The sequence below is a fragment of the Vipera ursinii genome, assembly GCF_947247035.1.
Source record: "Vipera ursinii genome assembly, chromosome: 13".
Taxonomy (NCBI): Eukaryota; Metazoa; Chordata; class Lepidosauria; order Squamata; family Viperidae; genus Vipera; species Vipera ursinii.
Window position 1 is genome coordinate 17,297,169 of NC_139526.1, and position 25,971 is coordinate 17,323,139.

At 44.3% G+C, this 25,971-nt stretch overlaps 1 protein-coding gene and 1 long non-coding RNA gene across 3 annotated transcripts in view; both read right to left on the minus strand.

Annotated features, from left to right (window-relative positions):
• The window catches only part of SDK1 (sidekick cell adhesion molecule 1), a 331,319-nt gene extending 313,321 nt beyond the window's left edge, over nt 1-17,998 (minus strand). For both annotated transcript variants that reach the window (XM_083372962.1, XM_083372961.1), the window contains exon 1: nt 17,575-17,998. In XM_083372962.1, the coding sequence (XP_083229088.1) occupies nt 17,575-17,839 (265 nt within the window). In that variant the 5' untranslated portion in view covers nt 17,840-17,998. The remainder of the gene's footprint in view (nt 1-17,574) is intronic.
• The window catches only part of LOC310646477, a 417,476-nt gene that overhangs the window by 329,868 nt on the left and 61,637 nt on the right, over nt 1-25,971 (minus strand). The window lies entirely within an intron of this gene.

The window sequence follows — 25,971 nt, forward strand, 5'->3', positions numbered from 1 at the left end:
CAATGCTATCAGCTTTTTTGGGGGGGAGCGATGGGAGTTATATCGCTATTTTATTGGACTGGCTATACCCCTGGTTCACGTTAACTGCATTTGGCGCATAGCATAGATAGCACAAGCAGCCTTGGTGGAGCAGTGGGCTGATGCCTCCTTAAGTAACACCAGTTGCCTGCAATTAGTGCAGGTTCGAGTCCCACCAGGCTCAAGGTTGACTCAGCCTTCCATCCTTCCCAGGTAGGTAAAATGAGGACCCAGATTGTTGGGGGCAATTAAGCTGACTTTGTAATAATGCTGCTTGGGGGGGTGAAAGCCCTAATAAGCAGGCATATACATAGAATGAAGGCTATTGCTAAGCACATTTGATTTGTGCTTAAATTGTAAGCCGCCCTGAGTCTTCGGAGAAGGGCGGGATATAAATGGGATTAAAATAAAAATAAATACAAATAAATAAATCTCCAGATCTTTCTCCTTTAACCTCTCTATTGGAAGACTGCACTCACCGGATGCACTAAACCATAAACTAGACAGTCATGCTTTAGGCTGATGTGTGACCTCAGCCCATATCTACAATTCAATGTTCTGTAAACCTAGAAATTTGAGCTGGCTGACTAAACCACATTTAAGTTACCTATGGGTTAAACATATCATATCAACACAGCCTAGCACTTGAACCGAGTTCCCACCTAGATACAAAGGACTATCTACTGTTCTGGCTGTTTCAGGAAGAAAGAAAAAAAAACAATATCCCAATCTCTGTAGCAGCTGTATAAACACTGATTTTTGCTACAGGAGTCAAATAAACAACCCAGCACATTGCCATGCTCTTGTTTTTTAGCTGAGGGCTGCCTGGGGTGTACATGGAGCTATGGAGCAAGGGAGATGCCACCTGTACATGGCTTCTGCTGCTTCTGCCTGAAAACTACACACCGCAATTTGGCATGGGCAAAAGCATCAGCAGTAGGATTTTTTTTTTTGAAAAAGAAAAAAAAAACACCTTGCAACTTGGCAACCCTGCAAAATTTGGATGGCAGAAATCCAGTAACTGCAGGGAAGGCTCTGGAAGACCTAAGGGCAAGGCGTACCGTTGGGCCCTGATTTCAGAGGGGGGGAAAAACAACTTTGTTCCAACAGGAAGTCAGTATTATTGGTGCTGCAAAAGTAAAAAGGTATAATTAACACCAGGTGTGTAAATACACAGTCCGTTCAGTGTTGCTATGACACTGCCAAGACATCAACATTTTTCCCAGACAAGGCTCAGATGGACACTTAAATGTTAAGTACGAGGATTGCTAAGAGATGAAATAGCTTTGCAAATGGTTATTTTTTTTGGAGGGGGGGGAAGATTTTACAACCAGGGAGGCAAACGTTATCCTCCATAGTTTGATTAATTTCTTACTTGGTGTATTCTGACAGCTTACTAACCCAGTTAGTGTGGAACTGTTGCAGGAGGAATTTTCTTCCTTTGAAAGGACTTGGTGATAAATGAACTTGAAGATTTGATATTTTGACTGAAGAAGAGAATACCGTTTAAGTATTCTGTGCTTCTGTTTCTTCGAATTAATTTAAGACGGGAGTCACAACATTAGAAACAGACAGAACTTCAATCATCATACATCTCATTCTAACTTTTTTTTTAATCCTAGCTTGTAGACACCCCTGAGCCTAACAAAAATTTATCATGGTGACCAACTCAGCCATTTTTTTTTAAGTGGGTGCTTCTTATTCCCACTCAGAAAACAAATACTTCAACAAATACTAGTCTGAGCAAGTCATATCCTCCTAACAGGAAACAACCTACAAGTTGAGGACTCTACCAGCACATTCATTCTGGAAATGTAATAGGAATACTAGTCTGAGCAAGTCATATCCTCCTAACAGGAAACAACCTACAAGTTGAGGACTCTACCAGCACATTCATTCTGGAAATGTAATAGGATTTCATCATCTTTTTGGCTTCCTGGATATTTTTTTTTAAGCAGAACAATGGAAACAATTATTTAATGTGTGATTCCGTGTTGCTCATAAAACTTCTTTCCAGTATCCTGGCAACGTAGCAATGCTAGGGAATTGTAGAAGTGAGTCATGGCTACCTTCAGCCAACTGGAAGAAGAGTTAACTTCAAAGATTTCCTTAGCAACCTTTAGACAGTATTATTGTTTTACTACTACCGAGAATAAAGTAACTTTTGCATTAATAAAATGGAAGGGAACACAATCAGGTTTAAAAAATGACAAGAGCATTTTGTCTCCCTTACAATTGTGCCAAACTAGCTATTAAGTCTCTGTAGCAGGATGGCTTGTCCAAGGAATTAGTTTCACTGACCAGAAAACAAGATGCATCCATTGTACTGCAGCATGTTTAAGCTTTATGAATGGAATAATAAAGCTTGGCTAGTGTTGCATAAATAAATGGAACAAAGCTTGGCTAGCTTTCGACAATATGCACAGTCAATAAATAGAAAAATCTTTATATTTAGAAAATACACTGCTATGATCTACTTGGAGAGGTATTAGACTGGGAATGAAAGACACTAAAGCAGGGGTGTCTAACCTTGGCAACTTTAAGGCCCATGCTGGCTGGGGAATTCTGGGAGTTTTATTTTATTTTATTTATTTTATTTTTATTGCATTTATATCCCGCCCTTCTCCGAAGACTCAGGGCGGCTTACAAGCTTAGCAGTAGCCTTCATTCCATGTATATGCCTGCTTATTAGGGCTTTCACACACACCCCAAGCGGCATTATTACAAAGTCAGCTTAATTGCCCCCAACAATCTGGGTCCTCATTTTACCTACCTCGGAAGGATGGAAGGCTGAGTCAACCTTGAGCCTGGTGGGATGCGAACCTGCACTAATTGCAGGCAGCTGGTGTTACTTAAGGAGGCGTTAGCCCACTGCTCCACCAAGGTCCACAGGTCTTAAAGTTACCAAGTTTGAACACTTTGCACTAAAGCTTTAAATCCAGCCTCCTGCAGTGGGGCAGGCCTGGCTTAGAGAGGGGTTTTTTTTGTTTTGTTTTTTGTGGGAAACCTAGAAGAGGGGCGCCGCCTTGAATACGTAGATAATAAATAAAATAAATAATCCATTTATACAGTGCTTCTGATGCAAAGGCAAAAATGTCTTCTAAATATCCTGTAAACCGCCCTGAGTCCTTCGGGAAAGGGCAGTATATAAATCTAAATAATAATAATAATAATAATAATAATAATAATAATAATAATAATAATAATAATAACAATAACCACAGCTCCTTCAGCTTCTTCAACCAAGCCACCCCATCCAAAACCAAACTGCTTTCAGAAGCCACAGCTGCTAAGGGCGGGATATAAATGGAATTAAAATAAAAAAATAAATAAGAGTGCAGTGGTTAGAATGCAGTATTGCAGGCTGACTCTGCCCACTGCCAAGAGTTTGATCCAGACCTTCTCAAGGTTGACTCAGCCTTCCATCCTCCCCAGGTCGGTAAAATGAGGACCCAGATTGTTGGGGGCAACAGGCTGATTCTGTAAACCGCTTAGAAGGGGCTGTAAAGCACGGTGAAGTGGTATATAAGTCTCAGTGCTATGGCAAATTGCTGTTACAAATGCACCAACATGTTCCTAAGCACTTTTCTGCCTTCAAATCCCCAAAGCTACATGGCCCTTATGTGTGTGTATACACACACACGCACACGCACACCCACAAACATGGTCTCAGGTAAGAATCAACCCCAGCAGCGGTCTTAAAATGAAAGCCTGGTTTAAAAACTCTTGCATTTCTGGGAAGCTGACATTGAAACCAATTAAATTAAAGGAAATATTTATTTTTAATCAGTTTCATCACAGACTGGAATTGTACCGCCTCCCATTCGCCATTGTTACCGGGATTGCCAATTCTATGGGCTGATTAAAAATGAATACCTCTGCCTAGGATTAGAGACCAGCGATCTGCAATTACGCTCGATCTGCAGAGAGGAGGGGGGGTGGGGAGTTGGCCACATGCCATCCCGCCCGCCCCTAGCGAACCCCTTCCGTTCATGCCAGCCAGCTTAGAAGGGCCGCCGAGGGATCACAGGGGCCCCCAGACAGCATTAGCCCCAGAGCCCTTGGGGAAATTTAACGCAGAAACCAGCGAGCCAATTTTGTGCGGCGTCAGATAAGCCTGTTCCTAAAGGAATGACTACTTACAAGGCTCAGCATGAGTGTCGCCAGACGCTTCCCTACAACCTGGCCAGGACAACTGGACAAGGGTTTGAGGGATGCTCTCTACTCAGCCCTGGGTCTGCCCTGCATCGCCCACCTTGTTGCATTCATCCCACCTTCCACAGTCCATAAGAGGCTACAGGCACTCAAGCTACACGAAGTGTTTTGCAGATGTCTTTTCTCTGAGTCTGGCAGCTCAAACAGTTTCCTTACGTTGGCAGGCAGAATAGCTATGGCCCAAATCCTATGAGCTGGCACCTCAAGCACTTGGGTTCATAGGATTTGATCTTTATTCCCCCCTCCTCCCTCCCCCTCCCGGCCGACAACCAAAGGCGAGCTGGGCTTTGAGTAGGAAGGGTAATTATCGTGTCGGGCTGGTTGGATAAAGATTGCAAACTAGGACCTCTCCGGCTGCTTTTTCATTCTGAGGCGATTCCAGAAGCCAGGATCAAAGTGGAGATAAGCATTAGGGAGGAGAAAACTGTCCAAGTTAATATGATGAAAACTGACAACTCTGCTAGGTGGCCTTGTTATGACACCACACCAAGGGTGGGGGGGTGAGGTGCAGCCCCCGGAATGTTGCAAAGAAGGTCACCATTTTCGATAGCCATAGGACAAAACATGCCGGAGATGAGAATTAAAGTTGCTTTAGCAAACAAGAGGGCCTGGACTGATCACGGTTTTTAAATTTGGTTTTTATCGGCTTAAATTGTCCTTTTATTTCTTTATTTATTGTTTAATTCTTTTTTTAATTTTTGTATTCCATGTTTTTTTAATTTTTTTATTGTTGTGAGCCGCCCTGAGTCCTTAGGGAGAAGGGCGGCATATAAATTTAATAAATAATAAGTAATAATAATAATAAATGATTTTTTTCCCTAGCTAGGACAAGTGCTGTTGATGACTTATAAAGCTATAAAGCCCTAAATGGCTTGGGTCCGGGATATTTAAGGAAACACCTGCTGCCAGCATCAAGTTCCCTTCGTCCAGTGCACTCGCAGAGGGAGGGTCTTCTCAGGGTGCCGCCGATAAAAGATTGCCGGCGGATAACACCCAGGGGGAGAGCCTTTTCTGTGGGTGCACCTGCCCTCTGGAACCAGCTGCCCGTGGAGCTCAGAACTGCCCCTGACCTACGTTCATTCCGCCGAGACCTGAAGACTTGGCTCTTTGAGCTCTCTGACCCAGGCTGAGAATTTTAACTGGGGTTTTATTTTCAGGGATAATTTAATCTTTTATTTGTCTTTTAACTTTGTATTTTGTATTGGTGTGATTTTAAAATGCCCTGTAAACCGCCCTGAGTCCTCCGGGAAAGGGCGGTATATAAATCTAATAAAATAAAATAAATAAATAAAATAAGTATTAGCAAAGACGCTTGAAACTTCTTGGGTTTAACCTTATGAAATCATATTGAGAGAATCTCCAGGAATCAACTTGGCTTGTTTTCAATAGGGCTATTTTCGTCTGCCCCCAAAAGGACTTTGAGTTTGGGACCTAGTTTCATTGCAAGGGAAGGAAATGAAGGAAAACATCAGTTTCCTTGCACTAATAACAGGGTGCTTGCTCTGTTAGCATGTTCAGAACTAATCTGCTTACATGAATATGTGATAGAAATCAATCTCAGATCCGAATCTCTGCTAAATATCATTACCCTATCTGCTCAACTTTGACTGACAGCTGGATACCTCCTATCAGTACCAATTGACAGATGGGGAAATAAAAGCTGGAATGTGTCATCATTTACCACATCATCATGCCCGTTTGTTTCAGGTTGCAGTGATTCAGCAGTAAACATAACATGCCATTAAGTCAAAATGAATGACAACCAGGAGCTCAAGAAGCAGCAACCGTACAACTACTTTTTAAAAACAGTTTATAGCCATGGCTTAGGAAAATTGTAACTCTGCTTTTTAAAAAGGAAAAAATAAACGCACAGCTGGGCCAAAATATTAGGCTCTGCTTCCGTAGAGTTTTAACGCTTTTTAAAAAGTTATTATAGTTACCAAATTTTCGGGCTGCTGTGTACTGTAAGCCCCACTGTACACCTTTTCTAGATACAGCAGCTCAGCTCATAAAGATTTTAAGTACTGTATTTTCTGGCATATAAGACTACTTTTTAACCCATAAAAATCTTCTCAAAAGTCAGGGGTCGTCTTATACGCCGGGTGCTGAAAATAGCCCAAACCCTATAATTTAACAGGAAATGTAGGGGGTCGTCTTATACGCCCAGTCGTCTTATACGCCGGAAAATACGGTACCCGAGTGTGATGTTCTGATGAAGTGAAAGGAGGCGATCACAACTAAGCCTGACCTGCGCAACACTTAGGTGGTCACACCAAAAAGGGGTGGAGGGCGCCACAGACTTGAGCATGTTCGTTTTCCCCAGGTTGAAAAAAGGAAATGTTGCTGCAATAAAAGAATTAGAGCAGGCAACGGGCTCATGAAAGAAGCTGGGACTGTAGTTAGCAAATGGATTCCAACGGGAATTTGACTGCATAAAAAAGAACAGAGGGTTCTCGACTTACAAGAACTCATTTGGTTCAAAGTTACAGCAGCACTGCAAAAAGTGACCGACAATGGCCCTCACACTGATCATCACTGCAGCATTCCCCACAAACACATGATCAAAATTGGGGTGTTTGACAACTGGGAACAATTGCAGCATTCCGGGATCATGTGAACACCGCTTCCGACTTTCCGAGCAACTCACAACAATCCATTTTTTTTTAATCATTAAACCAGCAATTAGAGATAAAACATGACAAGGGTGATGAAGTGAAGTACATGGTGTACAAGTTCATATAAATCCCTGATGCACAGACTTTAACCCAAGCTCTGTTTTCTACAACGCTAAGCTGGCTTCCTACAGAGTATGTATTTATTTTTTTTTTAAAAAAAATGCTGCTATGAAGAAGAAGGGAACAAAAAGAAAAAGGTATGAAATAAAATTACAATATTGCACAGCAGTTCAAAGTAGGCGTCCCAGAGTGATAAACACTAGATTGGCAACAATTCTGGGCAAAGGGGTGATAACATATTGTAGCGTCAATGCTTCAAATTTTAAAACCCCTGGAACACCTGTAACTGGTCATCTGTAAACTGGAGCCTGAACATTTTGCTGCTTTGGGTATTCAAAACAGCTTCCCATTGACAGAACATCTGGCAGTGGGGGGGGGACATTTTCAATCCTCCAAGATCTGCCATTACCGTAAAACTAGTTCTAAGTAAGAAAAGGTATTAAGTATGACTAGGAGTAGCGATGAAGAAAGAGCGATTACTTTTCAGAGAAGCGCATTATATGTTTCCACAGAGTAACTCCTAACCAGATTTTTTTTTCTCTCTCTCTCTCTCATTTAACTGACACGTACAGAAATTCTATCAAACTTCACAACCCATTTTATGCTGAAGTATGCAGGCGTAGCTTTCTTATCTGAAAGAGAAGTGCCTAAATTCCAGCCAGTTTCCAGGGAAGCTAAGAGGAAGAAAACCTACATTTCTTGATCTCTGGCATCATTTTAAGAGTTCTAAAACAAACAAACAAAAATCCCAATTATCTGCAATAATCCATCGGGAAAATAAGAAACAGGAAGAAAACTAAATGGGTTGCCTAGCCACCCTCTGCCAGTCTCGAAAGACTACACAGGATCTGAGTCAGGAGCAACAAGTCAACAATTGATGCACCGCGCCGGGCATCAGGGCTGTAGATTATATTGGATAAAGTTCTCCAACCAATCAGCCATCAAACCACTCCCGTTTTTGGAAGTCGCCAGAAGTTAAACCATCTCAGTGTCAGATTTGTTAAGATTTTTTGGGGGGAAAAGATAACCAAATATCAAACTGGAAATTTGAAGAGCCAAACTCTGCCCCTCTCTTAATGACAATTCTTTTGTAGTAAATGCCAGCTTTAAAGAAGAGACAAGGTCATCAGGCACGTTCAAATTATTAGCCTCTCAAGCATGCAGATTGTCTACAATCATCTTGAAAATTAATAATCCTCATCAAGTGAAGATTCTAAACCCACCTTGTAATTTTCTTCTCACCTGTAGCAACCAACAACTGCCTGCAAGGAAACCTCAGGTGTTCCCCCATTCCTTTCTCTAGAATCCCATCTTTGTCTTCACCCGCAAAAATTTTCCTTTCCTCCCAGAAGTTGTAAATTTAGCACCTACAAGGAGAGGTGGCTAAGGCAGATGGCGAGGGGGGAAAAACACCACCCAAGATAACAGGAACACAATCAGATGATTGCTGCTTTTAGGAGTGATCTTTTGGGGTGGGGGTGGGGGTGCTGAAATGAAATTCTGGGAGAATTTCTAACCTGCCCAGCTCTTAGAAATATTCCCCCCATCTCTTTGGAGAACGCATTTTCTCTCCCTTGATTTCCATACATTTGCAGGTTTGTACACATGATTTATGTCTTTGCAAAAGGCAAGGCACTTGAGCAAACAAATTCAGTGGTGAAATACCTAGTGGGGGGGGAATTAAAAATCTCACACCCACCCTCACAGAGATAGCTGACAGCTGTCCCTCGGAAGATCTGGAGGGAAATGAGCTGTCCAGTTAACAATGCAAATTGCTGCTTAGTTCGAAAGTGTGGTTTAAGCTCTGGAGTAAAGAAAAGAAAAGGCCGTTGGTCCAGATGTGATTGGGCAGAGGAAAACTCACTGGGAGGGAACAGAATGAAACTAAGACTTATTACTTCTGTCTACAGTAGAGTATAGAGTAAGGCGCAGAATGGAGGAAGAAGGACCGGATAAGGGATTTTTTTTTAGGGAGGAAGGGAGTGAAGAGAAAGGACTGGAGAATGAAACTCAGACGGACAAAAGGGTGGTGCTTCCAAGTTGCAGAGCAAGTCTGTTGGTAAAATGATCCTGAACTGGGCAGATGGAAAAGAGAACCAGCCAAATTGCAATCAGAAAGAAATAGGTGTAATAACAGGAATGGATCAGGTTGCAGGGCAGGCAAAAGATATCCTGGATAGTTGCACGCCAACGGTGAGAGTTGCACTCCGGGGAAAAAAATTAGACAGGGCTAGGACTGTACATCGGGTGTATATGCAACAGGTGTGTGTAAGAAAAGGTACACAAATGCATCACAATAGAAGTTCCCGCCTCTTCTTTATTGTATACCTCCCGCCATCTTAGCTCTTTCTTTGTTGATTCTAATGCATTGATTGTCTCACTGTTTTGATCTTTTATAATATCATCTTATCAGATGGTAAGCCGCCCAGAGCTGCATGACAGCAAGATGGATGGTGAGTAAATTTAATAAATAAATGAACACATCCATCATTGGAAATGAAAAGTATACAACAAAAAGGACGGAGTGTATGGTAATCCCAGAGGACAGGAGTGGGAGCCATCGTCATCTGGAAGACCACGGGAAGAAGGTCTGATGCAGGACCAAACGTTTACAATCCCTAAAAGCTCTCCACCACACACCCGCGGGCTTGCTCCTTATATCCTTTTCTATAATTAAAACAAATACGATCGCCCTTCATGTCAAGCAGGAAAGATCAGGTCCACACAGTGATGGTCCAATTACAAGGATTTACTGCTGTTCGTGCCAATGCACGGGAACCTTCTCTTCACAGCTAACCCCTGCCTGGCCTCAGATAAAGAGCCTTGGTGGAGCAGTGGGCTAATGCCTCCTTAAGGAACACCAGCTGCCTGCCATTAGCGCAGGTTTGAGTCCCACCAGGCTCAAGGTTGACTCAGCCTTCCATCCTTCCCAGGTAGGTAAAATGAGGACCCAGATTGTTGGGGGCAATTAAGCTGACTTTGTAATAATGCCGCTTGGGGGGTGGGGGCGAAAGCCCTAATAAGCAGGCATATACATAGAATGAAGGCTACTGCTAAGCTTGTAAGCCGCCCTGAGTCTTCGGAGAAGGGCGGGATATAAATGGAATTTTTAAAAAAAACTTTAGAATTCAAGGAAGGTGAATTGAGTTCAGTTGTGGCTACGTAGGGATTCTAGGCTGATGCTTCTTTTCACTCCGACCCCAGGTTCTGCCACTCCTTCTCTTACACTTCACTAAGTCACTTTGCGAGGACCCTGCTGGCCTTAAACGATTAAAGATAGATCCTGGAAGTTGGAGGCAGGTTTGTCATACTTTGTGCCGATTAGGGTTTTTTGGTTTTTGGTTTTTGAAATTTATTTACGTGGCTGTTGAAAAACTATGAAAAACCACTTCGACGGGAGATCACATCTTTTTATGTCTCAGGAAGTGAGAGCGAAGCGGAAAGGACAGATGGAGCTAATTTGATCCTCAACCTGACTACCTGCATTGCCAGGCTCTAAATAGACCAGGTGGAAGCTCTGCCAGTTTCAAAGCAGTGGTAGAGATATTATGGGCTGGAATCAGGATGAATTGCCAATTAGACTGCCATATCCCAGAATGCTGAGCGACGAGGCAGAGCGGCAGAAACATCGGGCTTGAATTCAAACCAATGGGAATGAGGGGGGAAAGCACCGATCGCCTTTTCTTGTACTTCTCAGACTTCAATTTAAGTCCTCAGGCCGTTATTCCAAGTATTGCCTGGAAGGCTCATCGCTAAGATGGTTCTGTTACAAACCCTCTTTCCCTATCCAGGAGCCCGGCCATAGATAGCAGAAAGAATAATTCTGTCTATTCCATTAGCAGATTGGATTGGCAGCACATAAAGAATATGAAAAAGGTGGGTAGTGAAAGCCACAATATTCCGAAGGAGCGTCATGAAAAAAACAATCTGTTGTATCTGAGTGAAATTAAGTGTTTTATGCTAAGCTTTGAAAGAGAAGCCTGTTGCAATGGCTGACTCTCTAAATGCCATTAACTCGGCTCTCTCAGATCCGATACCAAATGTCTTTTCATTTGGTCTCACAAGAAATGTTATTATTTGCCTTTTAGAATAGACAGCATTGCCTCTAGCCAAAGCTGCAAAAGAAGTACACAGCTGTCAAAACCTGTAAGTTTTTAAAAAAGCACGCTGCATTCACAGAATGATGAACGATCAGAAAAGTGGATCAGATCGCCGAATTGCTTTCTATTATTGCATATTTTCCCTCTTTAAAAGAATAACAAAATCCAGGCCACCAATACAATCTACTGAGTTGTATTCCTGTACTTCTCTTGTGTGGAAACTTCAAAAGGCTCCTACATTATTGGTGTACCCGAGTCACAAAACACTATCTCATTTTTCATTATCAGACAGGATTGACCCTTATCTGTCCCTGGCTTCTAGTATCATCTGCAAGTCGGGAGTCCATTTTTTTCTGACTTGCTCATAAGTCAAAATAAAGAGCAGGTTGTCACTGCAAAGCATAACAGAGCTTAAGCAGGGAGAAGTAAAAGTCCTCTCTAGGTGCTAGAGTAGAAAACAGAAGAGGAGAAGGATTTCCTGCCTAAGTTTATTGTTCTTATCTTTGGTGAGACAATAAATACAATGCAGTTTCTCAACAATGACAATACATTTGTCTTAATATTATTATCATCCTTCTCCTCAAAGCAAAAACTGATATATTTTTTTCCCATCTGGTCTTCAAATTCATCTTGGCTACAAGGAGAACATTTTTATTTTTTGCAATCCAAGTGTGGAGTTGGAAATTTCAACATTTCGCAAGGCAACAAATTGCTGGTGCTTAATGAAGAGGCCAACTTCAAGGACCTAGGTATTTCCATCTGTCTTCCCCATTGCCATCCCTGGGGTAGCAATAGTGATACTTTCTCCAAGAGATCAGATACCTCCCGCTCATCGTCTTTCCAACATGCTGGCAAGGTGGCGGAAAGAATTCCAGGCCGTTTTGGCAAATAGTGTTTCCAGAAAGATTGTTGCCAATGTAACACAAATATACATAAAATTAAGACAACAAAGGGAGGGGGTTGATTAGCCAAATTATCTCCACATTCTTCTATTAGTAGAGTGAGTAGAAATATCTTTCTCAAGCATCAAAGATCAACCCAGAGCTGGTTCTATTTAGGTTCAACAGCACCAAAGAAGCATATTAATATGCATTTTGCAACCATTGGAAATGAAGCACTAAGAAAGTGGTCTCTGCTGTGTATTGTTAACCCCCCCCCCTTAAAATTTCTGACCTGAAGATTTGCAGCCTGTCAGGAGAAATTTCTACAGCCTTTCTACACTGTATCTTTGGCTATACTTGCAACTTCTCAGATATTTCTCTGCCTTTAGTGGATAACAAGTTTGTAAACTGAGTGTCATTTTTTTTAATTCTTCATGCTCTCTAGGTTAAATGCTGTTTCTATTCTATGGAATTATTAAAATTAGCACATTTTGCCAATGCTACCAGTTCCTATAATTGATGTCTTAAAAGCCCCATTGTCACATAACAATATGTTCCTTTTCCATCAGTTTTTTTTTTTGGGGGGGGCGGTTTCTAATAAAGCACATGGAACATTAATCTCACTTTAAGCATTCAGCTCTTTAAACCATTTTAAATTAAAGATTTGATCAAGTGTCATAAAACATTGCACCAACATCTCTTTAATCTAAGAAAACCAGGTGTGGTCTCTTTCTTTAAGCATTAAAGTGCTGTTTTACATCAAAGAATGCTTAAAGCCATACCCTGTGTTTTTAGTTCCCTAAAAAAATAAAAATAAAAAATAAACTCAGCTCCTGTTGTTAAGTGCCAAAGAAAATAATTTGTCTAGGCCATCTTTCAATGCTTAAAAAATGCTTATTACTGGGGGGAAAAAAGTATGTTGAAAGATGTCCTCCAGTAAGATATGCCTTTTCCCTTAATAATTCTATTTGTATTTAAGGAAGAAAGGAAGGGTTTATTAGCTAAAGTCAGCTCCTTATCTTGGGCCCGATAGCTCACAGGAAAATGGGGCAGCAGTTTCGGACCAGTTACGTGGCACTTAGGATGTCCCAGTTAGGTGCCTAAGAGCATCTCGGACTATCTCAGACTTTCCAGGCCTGTAACCACCTTATCTCCTTTATCTTGGAGGCAGCTGCAATTTGCCAGCTCTCATCCAATCCATCACAGCCCCTCAGGCAACTGTCAAAAGACCTGTTAACCTTAATCCAGATAGAATATGGGTGGTGGGGAGGGAGGTTGAGCAGCATTAGCAAACTACAAGGGTATTGTGGTTTATTAGCAAACTACAAGCCGTGTTGTGGCTTCTGTTAACTACTTGTTATTTGGTAACATTGATAGTGTGTTAATTATTTGTGAGGTGATTAACGTATGTTGTTCAGGCAAGGTGCTTCGGAGGGAAATGATTGAGGTGGCGGAAAAGCGTTCATGATAGATAAATAAATACATACTAACCCATGGCACTTCAAATCTCTGGATGACTGCTTTCAGCAGGTCGGTGTCGATGCAGAACAGCAGGGGAAAAATGTCTACGGAGATTCTCAAATCATCCAGGTCATAGTTATCCCAAAGGCGCTTTTTCACGAGGCAACTGGACTGTCCCTATTTTTCTTTGAAGACCTTTTGCTTCTCATTCAAGAAGCTTCTTCAGCTCTGACTTCCCCACCAGCCAAGTCAGAGCTGAAGAAGCTTCTTGGATGGGAAGCAAAAGGTCTTCAAAGAAAAACAAGAGAATCCAGTTGCCTTGTGGAAAAGCACCTTTGGGATAGCGGGGAGGGGGGGAATGAAAAGAAGCTTGTGGGGTCTCCACAGCTTACATCTTAGGGGGTCAAACAGAATTTCCCCATTGCCACACTGATGGTGGCCTTCAAATATGAAACTAGACAATCCACCACCAGTTCAAGAGAATCAAGGTCTCCATGCCTCTCCCTCAGCCAAAGTCTTCCACCAAACCGGTCCAGAGACCCGAAATAAATTTTAATCACCAGTTTCTTCCAAGCATACTTCTAACTGGAGAGCCATTTCTTTCTCTTTTTGGGATACCAATATTTGGGTGATAAATAAGGGTCATGAGGTAACTAGGAAAAAAAACACTTAAAAGAAAAACTTCTTTAAAAGTTGAAGGATGAAGATTCTCTGTGTGTGTGTGTGTGTGTGTGAGATTTATGATGATCCATCACTTGTAATCAATTTAAATTTGACCTTCTCCATTTCATAAACTGTTTCAAGTAATCTTCCTAGGATGCCTTTGTGCAAAAGGCCTCTAATCAATTCGAGCTGTAGAACCCAACAAAGCCTTTTGAGAAAACTTTTGGACCAATCAACAAATTACATCCAAAGTAAATTGTGTGTGAGTCTGTTTCTTTTTTTGTAGCCAAAAAAGAATCTAAATCTAGTAACAATGTGTTTGATGCCTTTTAGGTAGGTGATTAATTGAAACTGGCCTAGGCTGAATTGTTACATTGGGAATGTTTGTATTAAATTTCTGGAAGGAAGTTATTTTGTATGAAAATATGTTATCATATGCCAGGAAAACAAAATACTGAAAAGCAAAAACTGTTTTAAAAAGTCAGTGAAGAACCTTTGCTAAAAAGGAAAAAAAAGAGGCCCTGAAAATATTCTGGGAAATACAAATGCTAAACAATCTCTGCTTGAGACATGGAAAACCAAAGGGGGCTCAAAATTATTCATCCCATCTGAAAGCTGAAGTTTTGTCCCACAGACCTCCAACTCTTTCAGATGCTATCTAATAGGAAATTAACATGATCTCAAATTAAATCCCACTAATTATAGATAATATGAACAATGTACCAACTTCAGCATTGTAAGATTATAGCCAATTAGACCACAATTAGATCTGCAGCACTGATTCCAGGCAGCCAAGGTTTCTAAAAGGTCTACTTAAATTGCTTTGGAAAATGAAGATGTCAAAAACCAGATTGCAAAATATGGTAGGGATAGCTGTTGTTTAAACTGGGGGAAAGTCTGAATTCCTGTTAAGCATTAAAAACAAGGGCCCCAGTCTCTAGATGTAAATTAGCAGCCTATTCAAGATGTCCAAGCAGGCCATGGCTGGGGGATTCTGGGAGCTGAAGTCCACAGGTCTTAAAGTTGTCAAGGTTGGACCCCCCTGATCTACAGTATAGGTAAAAACCAATACAAGGTAATCTATAGCACCAAGAAATTGTTTTATCAAGTACTGTCAATGCCCCCACATTGGGATGAAAACTCTATTTTGTTTGGCAATTCCACTTCAGAGGACAATCTCCATAGTTTGAAAAATGCTTGACTTCTCCCTGGAAGGGGTTTCTTCAATTTCCTTTTACTCAAAAGCCCTGAATTCACCCCAAAGGCCACCAGCTCTGAACTACTGAATCATGTGCCAAACCTACCATATTTCTTTTTTTTTTTGAAAGATTTGGTGATATCCCCTGATGTCTGGTTTCCCTTCAAAAAGAATTCACACAGACTTCTAGGGACATATCATAATGTTTATGTCGAAATATAATGTTATCATATTCTATCTATATCTTAAATTATTGTACATTATTACCATTTCATTTTAGATTGTATTTTATTACTATTTCATTTTAAATGGTATTTTATCAAATTCCATTTTAAATTGCCTTTATCAAATTTTAGTAACAATTTGTTGCTGGAAATTTGCACTTTGATATGGCCCAAGGGCTAATCAATAAAGACTTTATTATTATAATACACAGGCCCTATTTCCAACTTCAAATGAGTCTTGTGATCCCTTAAAAGCTAAATGAAACATACAAGTTGTTGTGGGGTTTCATTAAATAAAGTTTATATCTCAAATATTCAAGTTTTCAAGATGGGGCAGGAGAGCTGCTTGTCCCAAACTTATTAATAGCTTAGAACAAGACTTTCCATGTTGTTGGTCTGTTTATTTTGAGTTGCTACAAGAAACCCATAGGATTCCTGGGCTCCTGACCAATTCAGTCATTTTTGAAGTACCAACAAAATGCCAATCCTTTCCCTTTAAAAGACCAACTCCCACTGTGCCTTTTATTCATTGAAAGATTCAGTCCTAATCATTGATGTAAATCAACTTTAGGGGACAAGGAATCACAGCCTCATGATTTGAACAAATTGTGTTTGCTCCATGTGCTCCTCAATCAATCCTATAGTTTTCAGAGGGCTATGAAAGAAAGGCTGGATAATAACCAGCACGTTGTTAGCACTTCCGGAAATGAAGTGGTCACTTAAGCACCAATCAAAATATGCTAGCAGCTGAATCCCTGGTCCATACTTGGCACCAGGGAGTTTTAAGTGCTTAATACTTAATAATCCCCTCCAAATGTGATTTCCTAGCTTGGCAGTGCACGCCTGCTGACCATTACAAGTCTCTTACGTCGCAAGGAGCGGCCTTATCTTTACAGTATTCAGAAGGTCACTTATATTATCCAAGCCATAACACTGCGCTGCTAAAGGAACATCTTCAATAACTGAGGAACAGCAAGACTCATTTTTCTTAAAGCTGCAGAACAGGGAAGCTTCAATAAAATAAAACCACTTCTGGTAACACAATCCAGTTCCTAAGTACATTTAAGCCATTTCTGCTGAATACACCGAGGCTTATTTCCAAGCGATTGTTGCACCAAGCTGCAGACTTGTTTTGTCTTGACTACTCCCAAATGCTCAGATCTTATTAGCTAATCAGCGAGAAGGAGGCTCGCTTTCTCTAGGGAAAGTTACTTTCGCTCTTCAACCAGAGGAAAAAAAAACAATATCGGAAAAGGTCATTTTAATTGATTCAAGCCCCATGCATGCAAAACTGGCTTCACTGCGGACTGCAAGAAACCTCGTTTAAGTATCCGTTCAAATATTTATCTTCCCAAAGGTCATGATGATATTTATTACAAAGAAAAAAAAACAAGAAAGAAAGAAAGAAAGGTGGGGGGGGGGCAATACAAAATACCAGGGAAGGGGCCACTTTCACTGGATTGATGAAAGGGGCGGGAGAGAGCCTGCCAATATTTGGCTTGGCCTCTCGCGTTTCTCGGGACAAGAAGCGGGGGGGGGCAAACTCAACCCGGGCGGGGGGGGGAGAGGTGGGGGGAAGAGCAGCTGAGCCCGGACGGGAAACTTCCGCGAGGGACGGGACAGCCGAGCAGCGAAGCTCGTCCTCCCCTCCCCTCCCCTCCCCTCCCCTGAGGGCGGCGAGGCGGGGATTTGGCTGGTCGACTTCGCTCCTGGCTGCTTCCCGGAGCCCCCACCCCCACCCGCCCGCCAAAAGCAGGCGATGCCGGATCTCTCGCTTCTCGGCTGGGGGGGGGGGGCGGGAGGGGGAGGGAAAGCGAGGCAGGCCGGGCTTAGCCCTGCGGGGAGCGCCCCTCGCCTCCGCTCCAGCCCCCCGGAGCCCCTCCACCCTGCCCTCTTGCAGCGTCTGGGGGGGGGGCGGCGGCCGAGCCCGCATCCTCGAAGCGCCCCCACCCCCGAGTCCCGGCCGCGGCTCCCCCGGCTCTGGCTCCGGTGCCGGCGGGGCGGAATTGCAGATTCATGCCCGGCGCTGGCCGAGCGGAGCGGAGGCGGGCAGAGGCGAGGGGGTCCCCGGCCGCTTACCTTGCGCCAGGGCGCGCCACACGTGCAGCTGGAGCCAGAGCAACGCCCACCAGCCCGGGCAGCGGCGAGAGAAGCCGCCGCCGCCGCCACCACCACCTGGGTCTCCGCAGCAGAAGTTTAACTTTATCTGTGTCCGGCCGCGCCGGGCGCCGCTGCTCCGCCGAGGAGCGTCCCGGGCCGGCGCGGGGCTGCGCGCAGAGTCCCGTCGGGGTCCGTCGGAGTCCCGGCGAAGTTGCGGCGGCCGGGCAGAGCGGCGGGCCCGCATGGCAGCCGGGCGGCGGGCAGGGCGGGCGAGGCGCGGGGGCTGCGCCCTCGTCCCGCCGGCGGAGGGGCCGCTTAGCTGGAGCGGCGGCCGAGCCGCTCCCTCGTCGCGCCGGCTAGGCGAGCTCCAGACCCGGGCAAAGCAGGCGGCGGCGGCGGCGGCAGCAGCGTCGTCTCCATCTCCGCCGCCACCACCGCCGCCGAGGCGGTCGCCTCCCTTCCCTGCTGCAAGGCTGGAGGACGCGGCGGGCGGCTGGCACTGCCCTGCCTGGCGAGGCGGCGACGGCGGCGGCTTCAGCCTTCCCCTCCGCCTGGCTTCAGCCTCGCTTGCCCGCCCGCCCGCCCGCCCGCCGCCGTCCTCCGGGGCCGGCGAAGTTGGCCAAGTCCCTGGCGCCGGCCAGAGGGAGCGCCGCGGGGATCGGACCACCGGGGCGGCTGCTGCTGCTGCTGCTGGAGCGGCTGCGCCTCGGCGAGCCCCCAGCCCGGCTTCCACGCGTGGAGGGGGGGGGAGCCACTCGCTGGCGCCTCGCCCGGCTCCGGAGACTGGAGGAGCCCCGCCGCCTACAGGTGAAGCGCAGCCTGGCTGGAGCTGGGGAAGAAGCCGCCGCCGCTGCTGGTTGCTGCTGCTCTCCCGGCGAGCTGCGCCGCCGGCGACCCGCCGGCGGGAGGAGGAGAGGCGGAGAGGCGGAGGAAGAGGAGGAGGAGGCGGCGGCGGCGAAGGGAGACCCGCTCGAGTTTCCTTCCCGCGGGAGAAGCAGCGGCCCGAGCGGAGGGGAAGCGCCCCTCGCCCCCACCCCCCCGCCAGCTCCGGGGGAGGCGGGTCCGTCGGTCGTAGGGGCGGGGGGGGCGCAGGAGGGCCGGGGAGGTGGTCGTCGCCCCGAGACGGGCTCGGTCTGGACTCCGGCGGCTTCGTTCCTCGTGCGCGAACCTCGGAAGAATCTGCCAGGGCGAGAAGAAGAAGAAGGAGAAGGAGAAGGAGCGATTGAGACTCTCGTGGCAGCGGCGCCTTCGCCAAGCCGCGCGCAGCCCGTTTGGAATCCCGCGCAGCTCGGGATGGAGTAGAATGCAGAACAGAACAGAACAGAATATATGGAGTGGACTGGAAATTGAATAGAATAGAATAGAATAGAATAGAATAGAATAGAATAGAATAGAATAGAATAGAATAGAATAGAATAGAATAGAATAGAATACAGAACAGTATAGAATAGAACAGAACAGAATAGAAAACAGAACAGAATAGAATAGAATAGAATAGAATAGAATAGAATAGAATAGAATAGAAAACAGAACAGTATAGAATAGAATAGAATAGAAAACAGAACAGTATAGAATAGAACAGAACAGAATAGAAAACAGAATAGAAAACAGAATAGAATAGAATAGAATAGAATAGAATAGAATAGAATAGAATAGAATAGAATAGAATAGAATAGAATAGAATAGAACAGAACAGAATAGTTCTTTATTGGCCAAGTGTGATTGGACACACAAGGAATTCGCCTCCAGTGCAGAAGCTCTCAGTGTACACACAATACAACAAAGTGATAGGTCATACATCATTAATCCTAGGGGTTTCTGTGTGTGTGTCCCTCTTCTTCTTTTAGCTCTTTTTGGGTCTTGCATCCCACAGTGCAAGAGAGACAGAGGAAGACCCCAATTCTGGCACTTGCTATTTCATATTTCATCTGTGGAGCAGCTGAGGGTCCTGGCCTTGTGTGGGCTGCTGGTGCGTGTGGAGGAGTTGTGTCTGTGTGTCGTGTGTACGTGGTTGACTCCTGGTTAAGTCAAGTCCCTGCAATTTTATTTTATTTTTTTGTCTGGGTTTTTCAAAAGTGCCTCTTTTCTAGGGCTGAGACTGAGAGAGTGGCCCAAAGTCCATCCAGCAGACTCTCTGCAGCATCTCCTGGTTGCCAACTTGTCTTGATGACTACAGCAAAACGGCCCTCTCTGGAGGGACTTATTCTTGAGTAAATATGTAGAAAGCACAGCTCTGCAAGCCCCCTAAGGACCCCCATCCACTTAAGGATTGTGCATGCCATTGGCAGGCATGCTTTAGGGCCATGGAAGGGGTTCCTCAGTCTGACTGATCCCAAGGAACCGACTCTCCCAAGCAATCGCTTTACGCAAAGAAATCCCACTAATTTCCAGAGGACTAGAAGCCTGGGTGGAAAAAGAACTTTGAGCTATGCAATTTTTCCCCCACAGGGCTTCTGCAAATTTAGTTCCCTGAGCCACAATGTAACTAACCCTGAATGGCCTGGCCTCTACTGGGGATAACTTTAACCTGTCCAATTGTTTATTTTATTTATATCCCACTTTTATTTTTTATATGTATATAAACAACTCCAAGCGGCAAACCTATCTAATCCTCTTGCCTGCTCCTCTTTTCTCCACAGCTATCTTGTGAGGTAGGTTGGGAGTAGAGAGAAATGATTTGCTCAGCTGGTTTTTCTGCCTAAGGACTAGAACTCACAACCTCCTAGGATTTTAGCCTTAACCACCAGACCAAAACTGCTCTTTTTTTTTTTTTTTGCCTTTTCTCTTCTTCCATCCATCCATTTCCTCGGATGAGGTTTTCCGCCCCTGGTTCTTCCCTCCTGGCCTTAATTTCCCAACTTTTTTCCAGGTCTGCTTTTATCTCTGAAATCTCCCTTTTCCTTAGCACCTTGCTAAGAGTTGTTGGACACCAGATGGGCAGCAAATAGGTTTTATATACAAATAAATGAAATATATAAGGACACACACACACACACACCAACTGCCCTCCTAACCTACACCGCAGGGACATTGTGAAAATTTAAAAAAATAATCACCCAGAGCCTTGGCAATACCATAGCTGCTGAAACCCTGGAGAAGACTGAAAAACCTGCTTTATATCCTCAGCAAGGAAACTGCAACCTGAGAGACCCTCCACCATTTTAAGGGGTTACAATAATCTCCCCACCCCACGGAAGCCCCTCAGAGGTTGCTTCCAAGGAGCCCTATACGATGAGGGGGAAATTAAATTCTTGTGTGGGTGAATGGAAGGTGCAGTTAAACAATGGCTGCTCTTCAGGCAGCTTTGACAGGTTCCCATTTCTGCAGGGATAAATAAAGCATTTAGAGATAACACATCGGCAGACTCGCCCTGGGTGCAATTTGCACGTGCATAGAAGCCCCAAAGGCACAGCTAAGTGGTTGTCTGTGTTCATGTATGTTACAGGCGTGCATGTAGAGATACCCCAAGGGACCGTCTCTTTTTTTTTTCCCCCAGGTATCTCTTTTATAGAGCCTACATATAGATGGATATAGGCGCGTGTCTGGGATAGGGGCGACTTATGGTTGTGTGTCGTAGTACGTGGGTTTATACTTTTACACACTTTTTCGTCTTTACTGAGGGGAGCCAGGAGCAGCCACACGCGCACACACCCTCGCCTGCCAGCCTCCAACTGGCAAGAGCGCCAGAGTCTTTCCCGCCCTTTTTCTCGGGAGCCTCTCGCCCGCTGATTGGACAATCAAGCGTCCGAGGGGCGTGGCGTTCTTTCCCTGCCTAACGGCTGAGAGGGGAAAAAAGAAAAGAAAGAAAAGAAATAGCGCGCGAGCGCCTAAGCCCCGCGCGCCTGCGCGCTCTTCTACTCTCTTTCCCTCCCCCCTGCCACCCGGCCTGCTAGAGGAACTTTGCCGCTTTGCCAGGCGTCGGCTCCACCGCGCCCCCTACCGGCTGCCAGGGAAGCGACAGCGACGTTGCGCCGAAGAGACCCCGCCCTTCGCTCGGGGGAAATTAATAGTAATTAGGAAGATGCAGCTGCGCCAGCGGTGCAAAAAAGACCGCGGGGGATGCTGGTTTGTTTGTGTTTTTTTTTACATTTTTTGTAAGTAGGGAGAGGTCAGGTTGGTGCAACGGTGGCACCCTTTCTATTTTATTATTTGATGTTCTGTTTTCATTTTTCGTTTCTTTTATTTTTATCTTTAATATTTTATTTCAGTTTCATTTTTTTTATTATTTCGTTTCCGGTTTTTATTTTTTTTAAAGAATTTATATTATTTTAATTTTTTTGGGGGGGTGGGTGGGTGGGTACGGTTGTGTTTTTTCTTTTTTTTAAAAAAATTGCCCCCTTTAGGCACTGCAGGAGCTTGGCACCGCTTTAAGCCAGGGGTCTTCAAACTTGGCCCTTTTATGACTTGTGGACTTCAACTCCCAGAATTCCTCAGCCAGCTTTGCTGGCTGAGGAATTCTGGGAGTTGAAGTCCACAAGTCATAAAAGGGCCAAGTTTGAAGACCCCTGCTTTAAGCAAACTTGCAACCCGCGGGGGTTTCTATCGTGACATGGTTGCAGCTTAGCAAGGTAGGACAGAGTGGGGGGGTCTTCAGGTGGCAGCAGGGCCACGCGAGATGTCCCACATTGCAGGCTTTCTTCCCTCTTTGCGTCTTCAACTGAGAGCCCGGAGAAGCTTTGACAAAGCACTCGCATCAAAGCAGCCTCTGGCTTGCAAAGCTTGCAGAATAAATGGGTGGAAGACCGCGAGAGTCCAGCAAATGCCCCCTCCCCACCCCCAGCAAGCCATTGACTTCTTTTCCTGGTGCCCAGCGGACCCCCCTGAGTCTCCCCCTCCGTGGCCTCCTGGCGTGTTACCTACACCCCAAATCTCTCTTACGGCACCGGAGAGGAACCCGGTGGTTCAAGAAGGACCAAAAATAATTCCTGGGGTTGCTTTATATTCGTTGGATGCAAATGGGAATCACGAGAAGAAGAGACTGGACAGCCGTTTGCCTGAAATGGTATAAGGTTTCCTGCCTGAGCAGGGGGTTGGACTAGATGACCTCCAAGGTCCCTTCCAACTTCTTCTTCTTCTTCTTCTTCTTCTTCTTCTTCTTCTTCTTCTTCTTCTTCTTCTTCTTCTTCTTCTTCTTCTTCTTCTTCTTCATTATTATTATTATTATTATTATTATTATTATTATTATTATTATTATTATTATTATTAACTTTTCTAACCCAGCATCTTAGGAATAATCAAAGAACACCTCTTGCACACAGGTAAAGTGAGAAATAGGTGAAAAAATGCTTCCGAAACTTGCGATAGAAGCAGGGTGGAGCAACCAGAGGCATTTGGCTTTTGCAAAGAATTCAAACATTATAAATTGCAGCCTCCCCTTCCCACCCAAGCCCCCTCTGTAAACTGGAAGGTTTTTTAACCTTAGCGGAGACTAGTTGGCTCACCTGTTTGCCAGGTAGAAATGGCCAAGGTGGGGGCGGTTTGCCATTGTCTTGTTCTACAATGTTTTCTTAACGTCCCAATCTAGTTGTCGGGGTGGTGTGTGTGTGTTTCTGTTGGTCCCTCATCCTTGTATTAGCCAGATCTGATCCTGCTACAAAAGATCAATTTCAGCCAGGTGTCACCACCTGAGGTGGCTAGGGTCTCCCATCTGTCTGAGAAGCTGCATGCTGACCAATAGAATATTTGGCCGATAGAATATTTGTAGCTCAGAGTTCAACTGTGGGGTCCCTTCTGCTCTCTGAGCTTGGTGGCTTTCTTGCAGAGGTTTCATAACCCAACTAGGTGACATCATCAGTGCTAAAAGGGAGGGGGGGGTCGTGGAGAAGAAGAGGAGAAGGACTCTGATATCCTTGGTGCTCTTTGAGCTGGGTTGTTTTCTTGCAGACATTTCAATACCCAGCTAGATGGCATCGTCAGTGCTAGAAGGGAGAGGGGTTTGCAGAGAAGAGGTGGCGGAGGAGGACTGTGGGGTCCTTGATGCCCTCTGAGCTTGGTGGTTTCCTTGCAGATGTTTCATTAGCCAACTAGGTGACATCATCAGTGCTAAAAGGGAGTAGGGTTTGCAGGGAGGAGGAGGAGGAGTGTGGGGTACCGGTTGCTCTCTGACCTTGATTGGTTTCTTGTAGTCATTTCATTACCCAACTAGATGACATCATCAGTGTTCGACAACCTCAACTAGCAGTGATGCATCTATAAGACAACAACCAAGCTCAGAGAGCCCCAAGGATCCCACCTCTGTGTCTGGGTTTAATGTCTACTTTGTGTCTACATGTCACCTGAACACAGAGTGACCAAGTTCCACGGATTGGAGTTTGAACCCCATCCCTAACCTGGTTTCCAAATTCCGATCTATCAGAATCTGGTTGAAGAGACGCAGACCACAATTCAGGAAACATTATCTTAGTACAAGGGTGTCAAACTCGCAATGTCACGTGACGTGTCACGACGTATCGTGACTTTTCCCCCATTGCCGGAGCTGGGTTGGGCGCGGTTTCGGCATGACGCATCCGGCCTGCAGGCCAGCAGATTGACACCCCCCCTGTCTTAGTATGTCATGTGAATACAACTCCTATTGCACATTAGGCTGGTAGAGAAACAGAAGCAGCGGATAGATTGCAAAAAAAAAAAAAGCCTGATTTCAGTGAACATGGTTTATTGTATAAGCACAACTGGAATTCATACACGATACCTCCTGAATCCTAGTTTATAAATCCAAGGGCTGCATCCACCCCTCAAATCTAAAAGGACACTAAAGGTTGTTGTTGTTTGTTTTAGGAGACCTGGCACAACGTTAATGCCAAGCTAAGAATATTATGCAAGATGCCCATTGCTATTTAGCTTTAGCTGTTCTCCACCCTCCTGGCTAATCTCCGGAGTCCCTCATGTACAAAGCCCGCCACGATATTTCATAGGCAACGCACACAAAAGCACTTTGAAACCCAAACACCAAAAAACTCTTCACTTTGAAACCGGCGAGCTTCCGTAAAGTGTTTTTGCCAAGGGTTCCATCAAAAGATTCCGTTCTTCTCAAAAAACAGAGAGGGAAAACAATCCATTTTGCTCTATTACAGTGGCAGATATGTAATTGATATAGAGGGATCTGCACTTTGTTAAACTTGCAGATTGCCTTTGGATTAAAAACGGGACGAGTCCAGCAGGGCCAGCGAAATCCCGCAGGGAAAGGCTATATTTACAGCTACTGCCGTACAATTACCAATAGTTAATTCAGAGCAGCAGCAAAATGTTACCTTTGTCTTCGAGGTTTTTTTTTAAGGTAGAGGCAAGATTTAATTTACCTTAGCCAGGAATGCAAAGCACCCTTAATTGGGTTTTTAATTACTTCTAACATGGCGGGAGAAAAATCTCCCAGCTAACTACTTTTTAAGTTTCCAAGGTCAGGCGGAAGGACAGACTTTACGGCTTACAAATTTAGCCCAAAACTTCGGTCCATAAGCGAGGCAGTTGTTAAATGGGCTTTGCCCCCGTTTCTTGTTAAGTGAATCCATTGCAGATTGTTCAGTTAGTAACACGATTGCAAAGGGAATCTGGGCTCCCCACTGACTTTGCTTGTCAGAAGGTTGCAAAAGGGGGTGACGTGACCCCCGAGACCTTTTGCAATCTTCCCAGCCAGCTTCTGACCAGCAAGGTCGATGGGCAACCTGGGTTCACTTGACTACACGTGATCCACTAAACACCTGCAGTGTTTCAAAAAAGGGTATAAGATCAAGTGCAACACATTTAACTGTTGCTTTGCTTAGCAACGCAAATTCCAGAATAGAATAGAATAGAATAGAATAGAATAGAATAGAATAGAATAGAATAGAATAGAATAGAATAGAATAGAATAGAATAGAATAGAATAGAATAGAATAGAATAGAATAAGAAGAGGGAATAGAATAGAATAGAATAGAATAGAATAGAATAGAATAGAATAGAATAGAATAGAATAAGAAGAGGGAATAGAATAGAATAGAATAGAATAGAATAGAATAAGAGAAGAGGGAATAGAATAGAATAGAATAGAATAGAATAGAATAGAATAGAATAGAATAGAATAGAATAGAATAGAATAGAATAGAATAGAATAGAATAGGAGAAGAGGGAATAGAATAGAATAGAATAGAATAGAATAGAATAGAATAGAATAGAATAGAATAGAAGAAGAGAGAATAGAATAGAATAGAATAGAATAGAATAGAATAGAATAGAATAGAATAAGAGAAGAGGGAATAGAATAGAATAGAATAGAATAGAATAGAATAGAATAGAATAGAATAGAATAGAATAGAATAGAATAGAATAGAATAGAATAGAATAGAATAGAATAGAATAGAATAGAATAGAATAGAAAGAGAAGCTGGAAGGGACCTTGGAGG